The sequence below is a fragment of the Epinephelus moara genome, chromosome 8 (genome assembly GCF_006386435.1).
Source record: "Epinephelus moara isolate mb chromosome 8, YSFRI_EMoa_1.0, whole genome shotgun sequence".
Classification (NCBI taxonomy): domain Eukaryota; kingdom Metazoa; phylum Chordata; class Actinopteri; order Perciformes; family Serranidae; genus Epinephelus; species Epinephelus moara.
Window position 1 is genome coordinate 16,517,361 of NC_065513.1, and position 18,460 is coordinate 16,535,820.

At 40.3% G+C, this 18,460-nt stretch overlaps 1 protein-coding gene across 2 annotated transcripts; it reads right to left on the minus strand.

Moving 5' to 3' along the window:
• Positions 1–45: 45 nt before the first annotated feature.
• On the minus strand, positions 46–13,254 carry LOC126395024 (rho-related BTB domain-containing protein 2-like). Of its 2 annotated transcripts, none has more exons than XM_050052215.1 (10): positions 12,966–13,254; positions 11,030–11,231; positions 10,712–10,815; positions 10,436–10,621; positions 9,398–10,338; positions 9,181–9,299; positions 7,374–7,524; positions 7,186–7,274; positions 6,305–6,410; positions 46–3,906 (listed from the first exon to the last, which is right to left on the minus strand). In XM_050052215.1, the coding sequence occupies exons 1-10, from the start codon at positions 13,028–13,030 to the stop codon at positions 3,701–3,703; spliced, it is 2,169 nt and encodes a 722-aa protein (XP_049908172.1). In that variant the 5' UTR covers positions 13,031–13,254; the 3' UTR covers positions 46–3,700. The 2 variants fall into 2 exon arrangements, with proteins under 2 accessions (XP_049908172.1, XP_049908171.1); XM_050052214.1 differs by having other exon boundaries at positions 46–3,921.
• Between the last annotated feature and the right edge of the window lie 5,206 nt (positions 13,255–18,460).

An 18,460-nucleotide genomic window follows, 5' to 3' on the forward strand; every position in this document is an offset into this window, starting at 1 on the left:
TGAAACTGCTCACGTTGCTTCCTTTTTTATTTAGTAAATATTATTTACACATTTTCAAGAACACATGCTACAGAATTTCAGATTTACAGCTCCTAAACAATAAAAACAGCTCTTGAGAACAAAAATACCTGATGACTAAGGAAAACGTCATCCAGGCTTTGAACACTGAGAAAACATTCAAGTTTTTTTCTTGTCATTTAATGTTTTTTTTATTGATTTATTTATTTAATCTTCAACCATTTCAGAACAAGGCCTCTTAAACTATGCAGTAGTGATTGTGCAGCATATATAATATATTCCTGGTGCTGCTAAAGCTCCCTTTGGTTTGTGCTTCTCTGCAGCGGTGAAATTAGCACCCAAACATATGGAAAAGGGCCCCAGTGACAACTTGTTTGTAATTTATGATCTAATTTTTTTTTTTTTTTATTTATTTATAGTTTTTTTACCTGATGTTGTCTACATATCTAATAATGATGTTGCTATACCATCTAATGCAGTTTGAATAGAACCTGGTGCTACAAAGCAGTGCAAGTTTGTAATTTCAAAGTCAGACATTTCAGTATGCATAGTACAAAAACATTACATATGTTAAACTATGCAATAGCTTGTATCAATTGCTATGCCAAGTTTGAATTGCAAGTCATCACACAATTTCTATTTACATGTTTGAGTTACAGTCTTACTCCCGATGGCCACGCTGTCTCCGCATTTTGTAACTATGCAGACTCCAAAACTGGAGATTGTTAGCATAAAGCGATTTTTAAAACAATAGAACAGATTTGAAATCCCTGCATTCATTACATGGTTAATGTCACAAATTGATGGTTTGTCATTATGTTAGTCTAGTGTGGCCTTGATAGTCCTTAATTAGATTTGTGTTTATAGCTTTAAAAGGACTTAAACCCTCTGCAGTGTTCAAACTGAAGCTCACTCACGGAATCGATCACAAGTCGATCGCTTTACATCCAAATTATGGATTATGTACATTTACAGGTACACACACACGCACACACAACCTAGAGAGCACCATGGTAACTGAACACAGAGCAAACAAACTAGTAACCACAGTAACACTACTTTACATTCGATACCATACACTACACTGTACATTAAGGCATGAGGTGTTGTTGATGCAAAACATCAGCAGAAGACTCGTTGAGAAATGCAATGCACTGAGGAATGAAATGCATGTCTATGATATTTATCAATCACACCACCAAGGCAAATTCTAACAAAACAGACCCTCCTGCTGTTAAACTATTATACTGAACTATATTTTGTGTTATCAGACAGTTTAATAAATCAAAACATTCAGAATTGGGATAAAGCTGGCTCTAAGAGAGGCTCATCCTTCACCCTAATGTCCGACCATGGGCGCCAAAGACTTGATTCTTATGTTCACTTAGCAATAAACAGAAGTTGATGTAATCGAGAACAATTTAAAGCTACTGCTTAGAGCACCAGCACCACTACTCTAAATCTATATCTTACACTTTAAGTGACAGTGAATAAACGTCATCTACTTTGGCGAGCCCTGTTCATGCAGTGTAGTTATTAGGTCGAGAGTTAATACAAGCAAGAAACTGATTTTGTCACTGAACTGATTCATACCACTCCATCATTTTAAGCTCTTTGTTGGGCTCTAAGTATCTGTCTAGTAAAAACTGTATGGAAAAGTCTAACCAATCATATCATTATGCAGGATTAAAGCTAGCCTTTCTTTACATAATGCTGCCATCAGACTTTTTTGATAACAATGGCATGTTTTATGGATGTACCATACATCTTTATGTCATTTATATAAACATGTGTCTACTTTACTTTGCACTGTAATCCTATTTTACTATTTGTCAACTGTATGTTTGAACTGCCTGTAATTTGCATGTATACTACAGCATATAGTAGATGTAACTGGAGGTCAGCACAATGAGTATTCAGTTATTTTCAACAACAGTTTGTAGCTGCACAGTAACTAAATGCAAGTCAAGTCTATATTCAGTACAGTGTATATGTATTACTCAGTAATACTGTACGATTCTGCTCACTGCCTGCAGTGCACAATATTAGGTAACAGCACGTTAGAGTGATGCAAGTTACTTGCAGTTCGTCTGATATTTTGTACAATTTACAATACTACCCATCTTCACTGAGCACCATGCTTAGAGATGCAGTCCATACTACAATCAAGTACAACAGTATGACAATCTTGAACATATACTGTGAGTTGTGCAAAATAAATCAAGAGAGATGACTTGATCCAGACGACTTCACAGCCTTTTTTTTTTAAACATTTTAAATATCATGGTTTTGTATCCTCCCCAGTTCCTTTTTTTTCTTTTTTAAATTTGCCGCAGCATGTCATGACACTTCTGTCTTTAGTGCCGCTCACTGGGATGCTGCTACTGGAGGTTCTTGTGTGTGTCTCTGTGGAGAAGAGTCCAAAAAGTGCTTGAGGTGTGTAGAAGAGGATGGATGACACCTAGGTATGAGGAAGCCTCCTGCATGTACAAGTCTAACACAGCCAACTGCAGACAGTCAGGGGGCATACTCTGATCGACGACTAAGATAAATCTCTAAAGGCCAAATCACCACCCGTGATTGATTCATCAAACACACCATCAGCAAGTTACGGTGCACATGATGAACATGCGGTCGCTTCAGCTCTGGAAATGCTGCTAATGGCTCCGAGATGCATTACGTGTTGCCTTCCAGTGATCAAGCTGATGGAATCATTCAGTGTGAAATTGAGGGACTCAGGAAACATGTGTGCTAACAAGCCTCATCAAGCAACACATATGAAATCATAGCGGTTTGTTTTTGCTGGCATTTTACAGAAAATACAGATATTTTCCTTGATTTGGGATCCCTTGTGTCTCAGGACACTGGATGCATTCATGTAAACTAAAGCCCTTTTGTGACAAGAGGCCACAAATCACAAGATCACAATACGTAAATGCTGAGCGTGTCCAGACTCACATCACTTTTAGCTGTGCAAGCTGTACAAAAACATTCAAAACTAGAATGACTGTACACAAATAAACAGGAGTGGAACTTGCCAGTGTTTTCATTTATGCTTACACGATCATAATCAGCATGGTTCGAGTGACTGACTGCACTAATTGATTCCTGGCAGGCCATACTATCATTACATCCTGTTGACGAGATCATACTGTACACATAGTTTGGTAGATTGTACAAACACTTAAGGGCAAAGTGTTATATCTCTGAGACTGAGAAGTTCTGTGTTGAATTGCTGGTTGTTGCAGCTGATAAGCAGCACTTGGTTATCAGTTCAGGTTAATTGATGATAATCATGATCATAGGTGGAAAGTTCTGTGCCAGCAGAGTCCTATTTTTAAAACTCAGTTGGTGGAACATATAACAATCACTATGAGTTGTTATTTGCGCCAGTTACACTGTGCCATATGTCAGTGAGGTTCATATCACTGAGGTTTGAGTCTCATGTACACCAAGCTAAAAATCTAAGGAACAAAACTCATTACTTTAACCGCCAGATTAAGCTGACCTTGCAGACCTGGAGGAGTGCCGTTTGACTGCAGAGGCAAACAAACAGGAGGAGAGACTGTGTGCCTGAATAATTGGGGCGTACCTAGCCAGCAGTGCTTCTCTTTTATTGTATCTTTTACGACCCACTTCCACACTGATGCACTTCAGAGGGGGCCTGGCCCTTACCACTCGGTCAGATGACAGCGGATGAGCCAGAGGAGGGAGAGTTTGAGTTAGGGGAGGAAGGAAGGTTCCAGAAGAGCCACTTGCGTTTGCATTGCCGTCTCTGGTACAGGTAGTCCTCCTTGTCGCGCTCTTTGCGTGCTCTTTGGTAGTGGTCATCCTCTTTCAGGTACCACACAGGGGGCCAGCGATGCTTCTCAAAGTACTCTTGGTTCTCTGCATCAGAATAAACTGTTTTAGAAATATGAAAAAGCCATGTAGGAATTTCAAAAGTCAATTTCCCCACAATGATTTTTGCATTTCAACAAGGTCACAACAACAAATTGCAGCACATATATACATTGGAAGAAACAAATCTTAGTGATATTTGCATATTTTTCACAATAATCATTCTGTTAGAAATACATTACAGAGGAAATCTTATATACAGTAGCAGTGGTTCCCAGCTGGTGGGTCGCAGCCCAAAAGTGGGTCGCGGGTCCCTTCTGAGTGGACTTCAAGTGACTCGCAAACATGTCAAGTTTGTAAAAACCACACTTTATTTTAAAGTACAGTGAATTTCTGGCAGAGAGCTTTTATTTTAAAGTACCATTTCCTGCTGTAGCTGTAAAGCCCTCCACAACCAGGCCCCCTCTTACCTCACAGACCTGCTCCACCCTTACACCCCTTCCTGCAGCCTCCGCTCTTCCAATGCCAACCTTCTCACCGTCCCCAAGACCAAGCACAGAACCTGGGGGGACAGAGCCTTCTCCGTTGCTGCCCCCACCCTCTGGAACTCCCTCCCAAAACACATCTGTGACTGCACTGACCTCCCATCATTCAAATCACTACTCAAAACTCACCTGTTCCGTTCTGCTTTTAATGTTTAGCTACTTTTATTCATTTACTTATTTACTTGTTTTTTCACTCCCATTATTATTCCTCTTTGTCTTCGATGTCTTTGCTGAAAATTGTTGTTCTATTTGATGTGTTTGAACTGTCTCTGTAAAGTGACTGAGAACTTTGAAAAGTGCTTTTTAAATAAAATGTATTATTATTAGTATTATTATTATTATTATTGATTAACGCACAGCTACTTGACAGAAACAGAAAACTAGCTTGACCATGTGGCCAAAAGCAAGGATGACATTGTTAAATTATTAAACTGTGTGGACCTTTATATATTGATTAAGGAAAAATCTGGACCCCGTGGCTGGACCAGTTGGGAACCACTGTTATATAGTGTATGAATTATAACAACTTTATTTCTATATATAAACACGACCTTAAGTTCCAGTGTAATAGCAAAAATGACAGCATTCATAAAGGAAAAAAAAAACTTAAAGTGGCTCTATGGAAAATTCAGACCGTCTGGACAGGTTCAAAACCTGGAGGTGCCTGAACCAGCTAGCAGCTCACTCCATAAACAGTGCTAAACTACGGAGAAACGCAGATTACAACAGTCAACACAGAGGGAGTGTGACTTCATCCTCGGTTCAGGACACCATTACTCCACTATATCTTTACAAAGCAAATAGTGGTTAGCTGCTATATTAGTGCTCTGAATGTCACATATAAACCCTTTAACAGGCTATTGTATGGACCTACTGTAATTACCGATTTTGCAACACTAGACTTTTATTTATTTATCTTTTTATTTTGGAAAAGAGAGCAACCTAAGGACCAGATGACACAAGCATATTTTTGGATGATGGATCAAACCAGTACAGTGTAGGCAGTAACTATCAATTTTAGTAGTCCCTGGTTATATAATGAAATCATTATTTAATTCTGAAGTGCTCAAAACTAAATGTATCTCTTACTGAGGTGGAATAAGTCCACTGAGATGAATCTGCTTTTGCAGATTTCATTTATTTGGCCAACTATCCTAAAACCTATTTAACACGTTTCAATTACCTCTGCCTAAGAGGGGTCTTGTTTTTAGTTTGGTTTGTTTGTCTGTTTGTCTGCAGGATTATACAAAAAACCTACTGGCCCAATTCTCATGAAACTTGGTGAAAGAACCCATGAAATTTTGGACGACATCCAAATCGTGGGGTTGATACAAAACTTTTTCCCTTTTGTTAACAAGATAGGACATTTGGCTTTGATGGAATAAATACGATAGATCTTAAAATCCACCAGATGGTAACAAAGTTCAGTAGTGACAAAACATAAGCAATTGTAGAAATACAGTGACTCCATATCACAATCCACATTCATGTGTAACAGTAACAGTAATCTTGGACACTTGGACACAGTGGTTTCATGGGAGAACCACAATTCTAACAAAGCTTTTTTCTCAGACTAAAGTGTACACACACATACACACATACCATACAACTAATTATACTCTTACTCATATCCAAATGTGAATTGTCTGCATTTAACTCCACCAGAGATATTAAAGAAATATAATCAGACATATTCAGTGGTTGCATTTGCAGATTTGCATATCACAGAAGACTGGATTATTAGCTTTGGCATTCTCAAAGTGCCCTTCTGGTTTATGCTGCTATGATCCAAATGGCCACACAACACACACAAGTTTGTTGGCATACTGTACTGTTCATACTTTGTTTAGAGAGGACATTAAAGGTCGCTCATGTGCTACCAGATCACACGTGTGTGTTACCTGTAGACTTGGCCTTCATGTCTCGGGGAAACTTGCGGCAGACACTGTTGTAGTTGGTGCAGATGTGATGAAGACACCAGCCAGTGAGCTGTTGGGCGCCGTGGAACTGTCAACATACAAAATCATTATTTGTCATTTTGCATTTGGGAACTGTTGTACATGAAAGGCATGGTTGCTGTGGGGTTTTGACAGACACCTCATTATTTGAAATACACTTAAATAGACAGGACTAAAGAGCCAAGGTCATTAATGCATTATTCAAAAAATTAACTTATATTTATATTTGACAACAGTGAGTACAGTGGACGTTTTAGGTGACCTTGGGGTTCCGGTTTGGCTCTGCCTGTACATACAGTTTCCTCATATTGTGTTGCTCATCAGCTAATGCTAATTTTAGCATGCATGCATTAGTAAAAACATCTTTAAGACAATGCTTCAAGATTAGATTTTTTTTTTTTTTTGCTTTAGTGGTGCATATTAAGAAAAAAAAGAGCAACTAAACAAATGAACACATAGCTCTTGCACATTTTTGTCCAACTGGTAATCCAGCCTTGCATATGACACTGAAGAGGTAGACCTGAAGTGAGAATGCAGCTGAAGATGCAGCTGAGATAAACTGAAGTGCTGAGCCTGGCTCCATGTATCCTAAAAGTGCCCACTGTTCCAAAGATCTGTTGCCATTCACTACACCAAACAGCTGACCAGCACTCTGAAAAACAGAGTTTCTTTGGCTCCACCTACGAGGTGTAAAGATTATTTCAGCCTCCAGAGCAGCTCTCCCTGAGAAATGCCCTCATTAAAAAAAAAACAATTTGCCTAAGCATTATATAAAGAGCTTTAAGTGCCCTCCCTGTTTACTGATGATTGACAGGTAACTCTACCTGGGCCATATCCAAGTACACCAGCACGTCTCCGTCAATGTCAGCCCCCATCATCGCTGCCTCCGTCAATACTGTTACTGTGTAGAGCTCTGAAAGAAACATAAAGGCTGGTCACTGTGTGCATTATCACAATGGCTTTCTGTAATACAATCCTGTGGTTTACAGGGTAATAACTATACCAAATGTACCTGTAAGTGCAACCAGGTGGGGGAGGCAAAGACGATTGGCAAGAACAATAAGCTCCATTGCATCCAGGTCAGGCCGAGAACAAAACCGCCCAGTATAGAGATATTCAAGCACAGCCCTCATACAGCTGCGAGTTGTGTTGGGAAACAGCACCTTAGAAACAGGAACATGTGACACAGTCATGAATCGGGGGCTCAAAGACTTGCTGTGTTTTGCATTTAATAGAAAACGGAGAAGAAATCTTCTTTTCACTCTTGTTTTTATATGATTTAATAAAAATAAAATGATAGAAAATCTGGTTATTTTCAGAATTGTGATTTACTTTTTCAGCTCTGCTCCAGCTGTAGCAGCAACAATAGCCACACAAAAAAAGAAAAACATCATGAAGTGTCTCAAAGCTGATAATTTGTTCAGTACATCTAAAAAAAAGCTTTGAAGAGCCAACTGACTTTTGATTTTTTTAAATGACAATATCTAACTCTCAAACTACCTGCAGAGGTATTTTTCACATGTATTATTTTTCATCGTTCTGTGTTAAGGCGGAAAAACAAACAGAGCTCACAGAACTACAGTATGTTTGGATCACAGAAGCCAGTGTAATTGTATTACAACAGACCAGCAATCCTCTAATTAAATTATTCCTTGTACGCAGACCACTAAGTTCATTGGTGCTCTACTTGGCTCAGTACAGGTAACGATCTTTGCTGCACTAGCGTGCTTTGTGTAATTATAGAGTGATTACGTTTTAAATGCTAGTGCTTTATAAGTCGACTGTGTTGTGATCACTGGACTCCACAGATGATTTGTTCATTTGTGTAACTTAAATTGGACTTATGTGTTTTTTTTGTGTAACCTAAGCCCACACAAAATGGCAGCTTACGTTTGTTGTTCTGCCAGAATGGACTCAGCCTCCCACAACACTCTGTTTACAAACCTAGCTGTGAAGCCCTGCCCATGGAGCCAGTCTTAAATCACCATTGGACACTGTAGCATGTCACCCTATGATGTCACTGGCAATAACAAGTCCACTGGGAATGACAGCAACATGGAGGTTAACCCTGTACTGACTTTGGTTTCAGGCTATCCCAAATACGAGTTTTTGGGCATCAAAGCTTCAGTAAGAAATATTCATGATAAATCAAAGCTTTGATGGGGCGGGAGTTTAAATGAGAAATCAAGACGTCTGTGCATGTCCCTGAAATAATGTGACTTTGTTAGCACACCAAAATAGCCAATACACCAATACAACAATTTGCAAGATGGCTACGCTGTTACTTATTGTTTTCAGGTGGTTTGCCGAGCTCACTCTTGGTTTGTGGCATACCAGTTTCCTTTGGATCTGGCACTTGACTTGGGGGGGTAATTTTTGCAAATTTTGATACTATTCCAGACGCTTGACATTTTTGACTCACTAGCATATCTGTAAGCCTGTCACATGTGGTCAAACTGTCCCAGTTTCAGAGGTTCTGGCAAGACTGCTGGTGACTGACATTAGATGAGAGCAAGTCAGAGTCACAAACTGTCACTAAGTTTAAATGTCCTTGTCTGAGAATAACTAAAAAGTAATAAAAAAAAAACCTAATAAGCGTTGATGCATAATTAATAATGTTGTGTAGCTATTTCTTAATTTATGCAATCTGTGGTAATGCATATATACTTATATAAAAATCGAATTCTTATTTTGACATCGATTATCACGGCAACTATCGAAGCTTCGAAGCATGGCAAGACAGTTCAACTTTGGTCTGTACTTGAGCCCTGTTGGTCTAATTTCACAGCCCAATAAACAAGTCATGTAAGTTGACTTACCTCTTTAGTGCAGCTCTCCACAAAAGGCCCGCCAAACATAGCTGCCATCCAATCACAACTAGAGATGAGTAAAGGCTTGTGGGCCATGATGGTCCCATCGTCTAGCTTGAATACTACATCTGTAATACAGAGATGAGACACAAAGAACACCTCACTTTCAGCTGCGTCCACTCTATTTAGAGCAGAACACACGAACAAATGAATCATTTCCACTCACCAGAAAAGGTGCCTTTGGCCAAGCACTCTTTGACTCTGTTTGTGCGCCGTACATGGAAGGCTTTGGTGATTTCTTGGTTCATGAAGGCTTCATTGTTAAGTATGTTTGCCACCATCATCCGCAGGTCAAAGACCTCCAGCAGCTCAGCGATGTGTGCAATGTGCATTAGCTCTTTCTCATTCTCATCTAGCTGACCAGTGTACAGGTAGCGAAGCACTGCTCGGAAAGGACCGAGCTGCATGGACTGGTCCATGTGCACTACAGTCATGGGCCTGGGGCTGTATGTGACAGGGTCGTCCACCAGCTCCTCCTGGATGCTGACGAAGGCTCGGCTCCACGAGGAGAGCAGTCTGCCCCGTCGGGCCCCCTCAGAGTCTTTCAAAGTCCCATCACTAGTGCATGCCCTCAGGTTGGCCCTGTCTCCATCGTCGCTGCTTTCGCAAACATCAAAGCTAGCAGCACGCATCAGCAGCTCTCGGCCAGAGAGAGGACCACGAGAGGGCCTTTCAGTCTCCTCATTTTGCGTGTCCATAATAAAGAGGTCATAGAACTTTGAAGAGGATGTCGCCAAGTATATCTTGTGTGCAAAGATTTTCTGTCGCTCCTGCAGGACCAGGATGACATCAGCACAGTGTGGGTCCTCCAGAAGACCGACTGGATGCTCCTCTGTGGTGGTTGGGGGAGGAGGCACAGTGATTATAGGTGGGGGAGGTTTCGGTGGCAGGAAGGGCGCCTGAAGGAGAGGCCGCTGAACATTTCTGAGGTGAGATTTCCAAAACTGCAGGTGTCGGCGTGAGATGAGCGCAGCTCGGATAGCGTTATCAAAGACGTCCTTGACTCCAAATTGAGCAACAACACTGGTTTCATAATATGGCACTCCCAACTCTTTGGCCACCTCCCGACCTCTCTCTGGAGGAAGAATCTCGTTGGATTTAATGGGTCTGAAAAACAAGAAAATACATCAAAGGCAGTTCTGGCACAAGAGGAGTAAATCTCAAACAACCTATTTGAATCTCGTTCAAACGTGAGTCCCTCTACCTAGCTAAAGGCCTCCGTGCCCTGTTCACCGCTTCCAGGTCTGCATAGCGCAGGTCCAGCTGACAGCCCACCAAAATGACAGGAGCACGGGGGCAGAAGTGCTTGATCTCAGGGTACCACATGGTTTTCACATGATATAAAGAGTTGGGGTTGGCGATTGAGAAGCACAGTACCACCACATCAGACCTGAGGGAAAGATGCAGGACAAATTCACTAAACTCAGGAAACAGCAGGGCACATAGTGGTAGACTAACACTGAATTTTATAATAACTCACCTGCCATATGCAAAACGCCGGTCCTTATGATGGTCTCCGAAAGTATCCCAGAGGCGAAGGGACACACTGACATCATCCACCACATCTCTGGAGCGCTCTAAGACCTAATAAGAGATGACACATCCAGGGATATTTCATTTTTGTGAGTCACTAGTGTGAATGTGTACAGCTAAATGTGCATTTTAGCCATATTTAATGTTACATTTTTGAATAGGTTTAGTTTACTTCAATGACCAGAGATTTAAATCCTTGAATACATCTTTTCACATTTTAAAAATAAGCATGTAATCTTAAAAAGTCACAAGCTTGCATGCTCACCTCCTGGCACACTCTGTACTGGTCAATTGCCCAGACTGTGGGCACATGTGTAGCGAGTAACTGGTACTGAGTCAGTGTGGCATTGCAGGCCCGGGCACAGATAAGGCGGGTCTTTCCGACTGCATTGTCTCCCACCACCACACACTTGATAGTTTCAACGTTTGGCCTCTCATAGTCCATATCAGAATCTGTCAGCTGGGACCTGTCAAAACACAAAGAAGCACAGAGAGCTGCATCAGCACTTGAAATCCTAAACTATTGTCCCGAACAGTACAGGAACATGGATCAATACGGATATTAGACACTGTGACTACTCCTCATCTGCACTGCTCGTTCTGCCTGCAGAGCTATCAATGGACGGTCTCGTGACTTCCCTGTGCCCATTCACAAGTTCCCTGTCCTTGCTCCTGATGTAGAAAAAAATTTAAAGGGCCAAGCAAACAAAACGGGGGAGATTTTTTTTTTGGATCTATAGAGTTTGCAACACTGCAAAAGTACCAATTTTCAACATTTTATTTAATTGTAAGGCATATTCAGTTTAAAAACAGAAAGCCATTTCAAAATCTGTTTAGTCTTCATTTTTCTGGATAAGAAAAAGGTTCCTTTGCAGATATTTCTGTAATCCCTTCAACAATCTGCAAGCCTAAAACAATCTGCAAGCCTAAAACATCTCATTTCAATCATCACTGGCCTAATTCATAACAGCGCCTACTAGAAATCTGCCATCCACAAACACACCTTCATTAAATGAAATGGAGGGAATAGGTAAAGAGACTATTTCATAGTCTTGAAAATGGTGGCTGATCATTTAGGTAGCTGGACTGGTTTCCAAGGGAACTGTAGCCTTTGTCTGCGTGTGTCACAGTCTACAATCTTCCATCTATTGCACTGATGATGTTTCCTTTTTCTTATTTTAGAAAAACAGCACCATATAAACGTCACAACTGCTGTGATCAGCTCATTTTAGTTGTAACTTGAGCCACCACAGCAGGCAGGACATCAAACTCTGTTCACTGTAATGTCCAAGCAATGTCATAACACTGACCAGATCTATGCTTAAATGCCAGACCACTATCTGATTTTTGTCCAGCATCCTCCTCCTTGAATGAGATACTGCTCTCTGAATGACCACCTCTGATCAGAAGAGACAGGTGGTGCTAACTTCTTATGAATGAGGTCAGATGCTCCTGGTGTTCCTGCACCTGCTGTGCAGAAATAACTGGCCCCCTCCCCTCACTTTTGGTCACCTACACTACAACCAGATTCTTTTAGGATGACAATAGGAAAGCATTGTTTATTTCTTAAAGCAGGGTTTCAGACTTGTCTACAATGCCCTAGAGATTACTATTACGGGTTACTATGATTTTTTCTGACGGTCATTTGACGTTTGCAGCCATTCATAAAACCAGCCTTTCATTGACTGCACAATCTGCATCCCTATAGGCTAGGTCTCACCTCCACTTAGGCATATATATCAAATCATCTGACAGTCTGACCTTAGGCTGGGCCTGTATGACACTATAGAGATACACCGCCCCTAATATTGCTCATTCATATGCCCTTTTCGGTTACAGTCTCCACTGCGCAACTCCCGAATTAATTCATCATTTTCATATGGTCAGACCCTATACATTTATAACCCACACAGCGCCTCCAGACTATCCTACATAAATCACCATTAAATAAGCTTGCAGCCCTTCCTTATCATCCACAGCAAACATGGTCAAATTGTGCATATCCTACCAGAAGGACCGAACAGTCCCACCACCACCACCGAGACACTAGTCATGAGGCTCTGCTGCATTACACCTTATGTAACACCCCGTCACTGACTCTTGAGCCTGTTTATCTGGCTGCACGCTCAGCGCACAAAAACAGCGACAAGGAAATAAAAAACATTGATTCCTCTGCAGGATGTATGTGTTGTCTGTCTTACCGCAACATAAGGAAGTGCTGCTGCATCGGGTTGGTCGATGAACGAGATAAAAAGCAGGGCTCCATCGGATGCGGCTTGCACCTGACGGCAGCTCGTATTTAACTTCATCTTCGAGGCAAGGTGAACGAGGCTTGAAAACGGGCGGCCGACCGCAGATGTTTCAGGAAACGTCCCCTGGCTGGATCAGTGCGATAAGTCCGATTGCATTGCCAAAAATACGAAGGCTGATCTGAAGCCTGTCGGTGCGATGCAGAGCTGCAGCCCTGACCGTCATGGAACCACCTCCACTTACTGTAAGGCCTCCGGAGCTAATAATAGGCAGGCACCGACGAGGAGGAGGAAAAAAAAAAACATTCATTACAAAACACTGATCCACTTTAAAGTCGCACAAATCTCATTCCACAGCTCCTAAGTAGCCTGCATAGACTGGCCTCCAGCTCGGCACGTGTTTTGGTTTTTGACCTCTCACGTTAAAGACTGTGGATTGTACTTTGCACAGTTTGCACAGTTTACAGTATGTTTATGTTGTGAGTGTGATACAAGACATTTAAGGCCCCTCATGCACCCAGGCCGGGTTAAATAACTTGTACACAGTGTTGCACTGCAGACTTCAGCATGAATGATCAGCTCTCTAACATTAACTGTCAGTGTTGTATCCAGGGGCGGGTCTACAGTTTTAGGTGGGACAGGTGGGGTTAGTGCAGTGGAGAGACTAGTGATTAACTTGTGCATGTGTGTGTGTACAGTATAGCCTACTACAGCTTATACACACATGTAGGGGCTAGTGCATGTGTGGCAGATACATGACACAGTGTCAGTAAGAAAGGATTTAGATGCCTGGCACCAGTGTTGAGGAGGAACTAGTAACAAATAATGAAGTTATGCAATTAAATTACAAGATAAATGTAACTGTAATCCATTACAGTTGAGAAACTGGGAACCAATGTTAACCTCTTGAGACCTGAGCTTTTGTTTGGTGTGCATTTTTAATTTCTCCAAGCTATCTAGGATTAGTAGGACCTGTTTAAAAACTAAGCATCGTCTTTGAGCAGTAAGTAGTTTTGGAAAGAAATGATGTCCACATGTCTGATGGGTTTATTCCTAATAGTCATGTAGTGTATGATTAAGTATAAAACATCTTATGTAAATGGCTGAACACTGTTGTGCAAAAACAAAATTGCAAACAGTGCGACATTTGTTCAGAACTGTCCATTTCAATGCCTGAACGTGGCTGTGCAAAAGCAAAATTGCAGTGTATCTAAAAGCCTTGTGATTTGTTCATTTTCCTCGCTCTATATTCCATGCCAGGAATGTCCTTTTGTCTGTAGGAACAGTCTGTCACATCTAATTGGCCTCTGTGAAAACCTGTGATAATATAATAATTAAGTCCCACTATCCTCAGATGAGTACTTCCTAATTAACAGCATCGGAGCTTGTTACTATTGCCAAAATTGGTCACATTTGTATGCCATATCAAACTACAAATGTTATATAGCATTAATAAACAAGTTTCAAACATAAAAATTGATCAGGTTTTGCACCTTTTCCACTTTTGTGTCAGAGATGGCTGCTGTCTTGTTTTTACATGTATTACTCTATTGTGTTTATGCTACCACTTGATACACAAAAAGGCGTCTATGAGCGAGAACAACAGGTCCAAGTTGAGCAGAATGAAGTATAAGGTGCAGCAAACCTAGAACATAATGTCCACAGATGAGGAGGCAGGGTCGCAGGAGGTTAAATTAAAGTTACTGATCAAAATGTTGGAAATCACAGAGGGGTTACATTGGGATATATTTTTTTCGGCAAAAACCTTGTACTGTAACATATATTTTGTTGCTTAGCATCTTTTGGTCGAGCAGGACTTCATTCTTTTGGCATATTTTCAGACAACAGGGGTCAGCAAAGCCCGATTAACAAATTTGAGTGCAACACTTCTGCATTATATTTTATATTTTTAGGATTTTTCAATGTTATTTCCCAGTTCAAAACATCTGTAGAAGGGGTGTCGGAAGCTTAGTGGTAGAGCAGGCGCCCCATGTACAAGGCTGTTGCCGCAGCGGCCCGGGTTCGAATCCAGCCTGTGGCCCTTTGCTGCATGTCATCTCCCCCTTTCACACTTACCTGTCCTGTCCATTAAAGGCAAAATGGCCAAAAAAATATCTTAAAAAAGAAAAAAGATTTGTAGAAGAGTAAGCCCAAGTAATAAGTTACATCGCTCTGCTGAAGTAATTAAAATAGCTACATTACTTATTACATTTTTCACAGGGTAACTAGTGATCTGTAAACTATTACCAAAGTGACCCTCTCAGCACTGTCTGGTACACAAACAATAAAATTATTTGATTGCATCTACTTATCCTTGTGCCATTCAAGAGGGCTGTAAAAGGAAAAATGCATGAGTCATGATAGCTGTTGAGCTTTATATAAATGATGAGCTGTTGCCTGGTACTAAATTAACTCCTCTGGCTCTTTTCAACTGTGCCTTTATGACTCTGCATAAGTCCCTCTGATGGGTTCGGAGAAAACTATTCAATAAAAAAAAAAGTGAAGTTATGTAGAAAACTTGATTCATAAATCATACATGTGCATGTGTACATGTCTAATACTTAAACATATGATGAACATAGATAATAGAAATATGTTTGATGCTCTTTTTTAGCGCTTTTTCTCAATTTAGTGCCAGAATTTCTTTGCTATGTAAAGATATAGTGGAGTCATGGCGTCCTGAGCAGGGAATGAAGTCATGCTACGTAATCCAAGCTTCTCTGTGGTTCGTTGTGGTAAGCCGGTCCAGTCACACGTGCATGTGTGTATCCCGCTGGCTATAGCTCATCACCGCCGCTTCACTGTGCTCATACAGCATTTAGCCTACAGCTGATATCAGGACGGCAACATCAGGAAAGTGAAGCACCCACTGGCTCCCACCCACTTAACATAGTTAGCTCTGTCAGCACTGTTTATGGAGTTAGCACTGTTAGCTACTAGCCACTGCCACCTCCATGTTGAGAACTGTGTCCAGACAAGTCACAGTGCAATTACTTTCTAAAAAGGAATGGTAAAATTAAAGTAGAGGCCAAGACATCTTGACTTCTAATTCTTCAGGTCAAGCTCCAGTAATAATTAATCCTGTGCCTCTCATGATGCAATGAGTAGCACCTCTTTGTTAGATTGTTCTTATCAGGAAAATGCTTTAAAACCACACGTCCTCAGTAAGTAATGCTGCCTTTCTGACAAAAGATTAGAATCTTCCCAGGTGAGATAACCCTTATGACACTACTATCTTTTTATGTAGCATTTGAACTAATGCAATACATCCAGTTTTGTTATAGATTCAGATACATGTTTTTTTTTATCTGTAAATGTTACTCTTTTTTTTTGCATATTAACACAATCTCATATCACTATTTTGGTTAATAAAGACCAACAAGGTTATTCACATTGACTGAGTCTCTGTGATTCATTGTGTTTGTGATAATAAACTTGTTTTCAATCCTAAAAAGTGTATTTGATAAACCTAGAGAGAACTCAGTCAATGCCACGTCACAATTACCAAACAGGCTACTGTGGTAAATCTACCTATTGTGCATAAGATTCAAATTTATCATTGTATCACACATTAGCCAGTATCCAAGACAATTCTTAGTAGAGTGTTAATGATTACGAGAGTGGCTTATTTCTTGCCTTTTAAAGTGTTGACATACACACACACTGTTAAACGCTCTTATTGGCTGTTAGTTTATCTATTGTTTAGCAGTTTGGGGCATTTAGTGGTGTGATAACTCAACCTCAGGACTCAAAGCAAAGAAATGACCATAGTTGGTCTGTGATAAATCAAAAACCTACTCACCACTCACAAGTACTGACAGCCATATTGCTCAGATGGTGGGAGGTTTCCTCTGTTAAAAAAAGGTTATTTCCACCGCAGTCCGATTCAGTAAGTCTGTCCTCACAGCCTCAGATGATGCAGTTTAAAGAAGGCTTTAACTCCACAATAAATCAAAGTCTAGTTTGTCTTTTATTTCCGTCACAAATTGCCTACGTCATTCACATTACACAGCCTAACAAAGCAATCCAGTGTTTGTACATCGTAACTTTGTCCCAGCACCAAGAGGATCAAATTACAGTCGACCTTTATACTTGTGAATTATACAACATATTTATGCCAAAGCTGTACTGCATTAACCACAGAAGGAATGCCTCAACAACAAGCAACATTCTGTGACAATGCTTTTACAGATTTATATCCTACTGCATTCCTATTTTATTCAGGTATTAGTCTGAGTGCACACAGCATGTCAGGTTTCAAAGATGATATCAACCACTTCACATTGTTAAATGCACTTTAGGTGTTGTTCTGTTGAGTGGTGTTATAATGATTCACTGCTCACTTTTATCCATATGTAAAGCATGTTTTACTGTAACTCCTGCAATGTTCAGTCTGCTCCACCAGGTGAGGCTGACAGTCTAAATTTCCTCCAATCCTCTCTTTAATACTGACACATACATGAGTGGATATAAAAGCAGAGCAAAGGGTGGAACAGTTTCTTCATAATAAGAATAAATGGGAGCTAAATTAATGCACTGTACTATGACACATGTTACATAATGATATGTAGCATTTGTGTTGTAAGTGATGGTCTTCTAACCCAACCTTTTTCCTTAAGGGACCCCTTTTTCGAATATTGAGTAAACTGAGGATCCCTAAGTGACATATTTTATGGATATTTCATGTTATAGTCATTGCATAACAATAATAGTACAGAACAGCTGATAAACTGTACAATTAACTCAAACAGTGATCGCACTAACTGCAGGAAGACTGTGTAAAATGAGCGCTTTTTTCTGTGAATAATGTATCAGAGATGAGTTTCCTGATATTTTAAAAACTTCTTATACAATTCAATATCTGCATGATGTATTTTTACATATTTAACAATCATACATGCTCAGTAGGTTTCAGTTTTGGACAAATTCAGCCTATTCTTCTCCCTGATGCTTGGTCATTGTTCTGTCAGGTCCTTGGTTGTTCTAACCATTGTGAACCAGTGTTCTAGGCTACTGACTTTAAAGCAATCAATCAATAGGACAAAACAAAGAGCTATGATATGAGGAGGCTATGTAACTGTAAGATGCTTGCATGAGCAGAATCTGAGTCAACATATGAAACACTCAAAACTCAAAAATAAAATTAAATATAATTATAAATACATAATAAGAATAAATAAGGATGAGACATGACTAAGACCCTGAATTTGGTGTGAGCATGTGGACAGAGTGGAGGACATAGGTCTGGATGTGGAGGTCAAGATAACGTTTTGTAGTTTTTGATTACACTTTGCAATAAAATACACGAAGAACAATAGCTCAGGCTAATAAAGAACAAATGAGTAACTAATTCTTAAGTTAATGGTCAGTTCTTGAGTAATTCCCAATCAAACATCATACATCATTAGTTAATAATTATCAGTGGGGAAAACAAGAAGGTTCCTTTT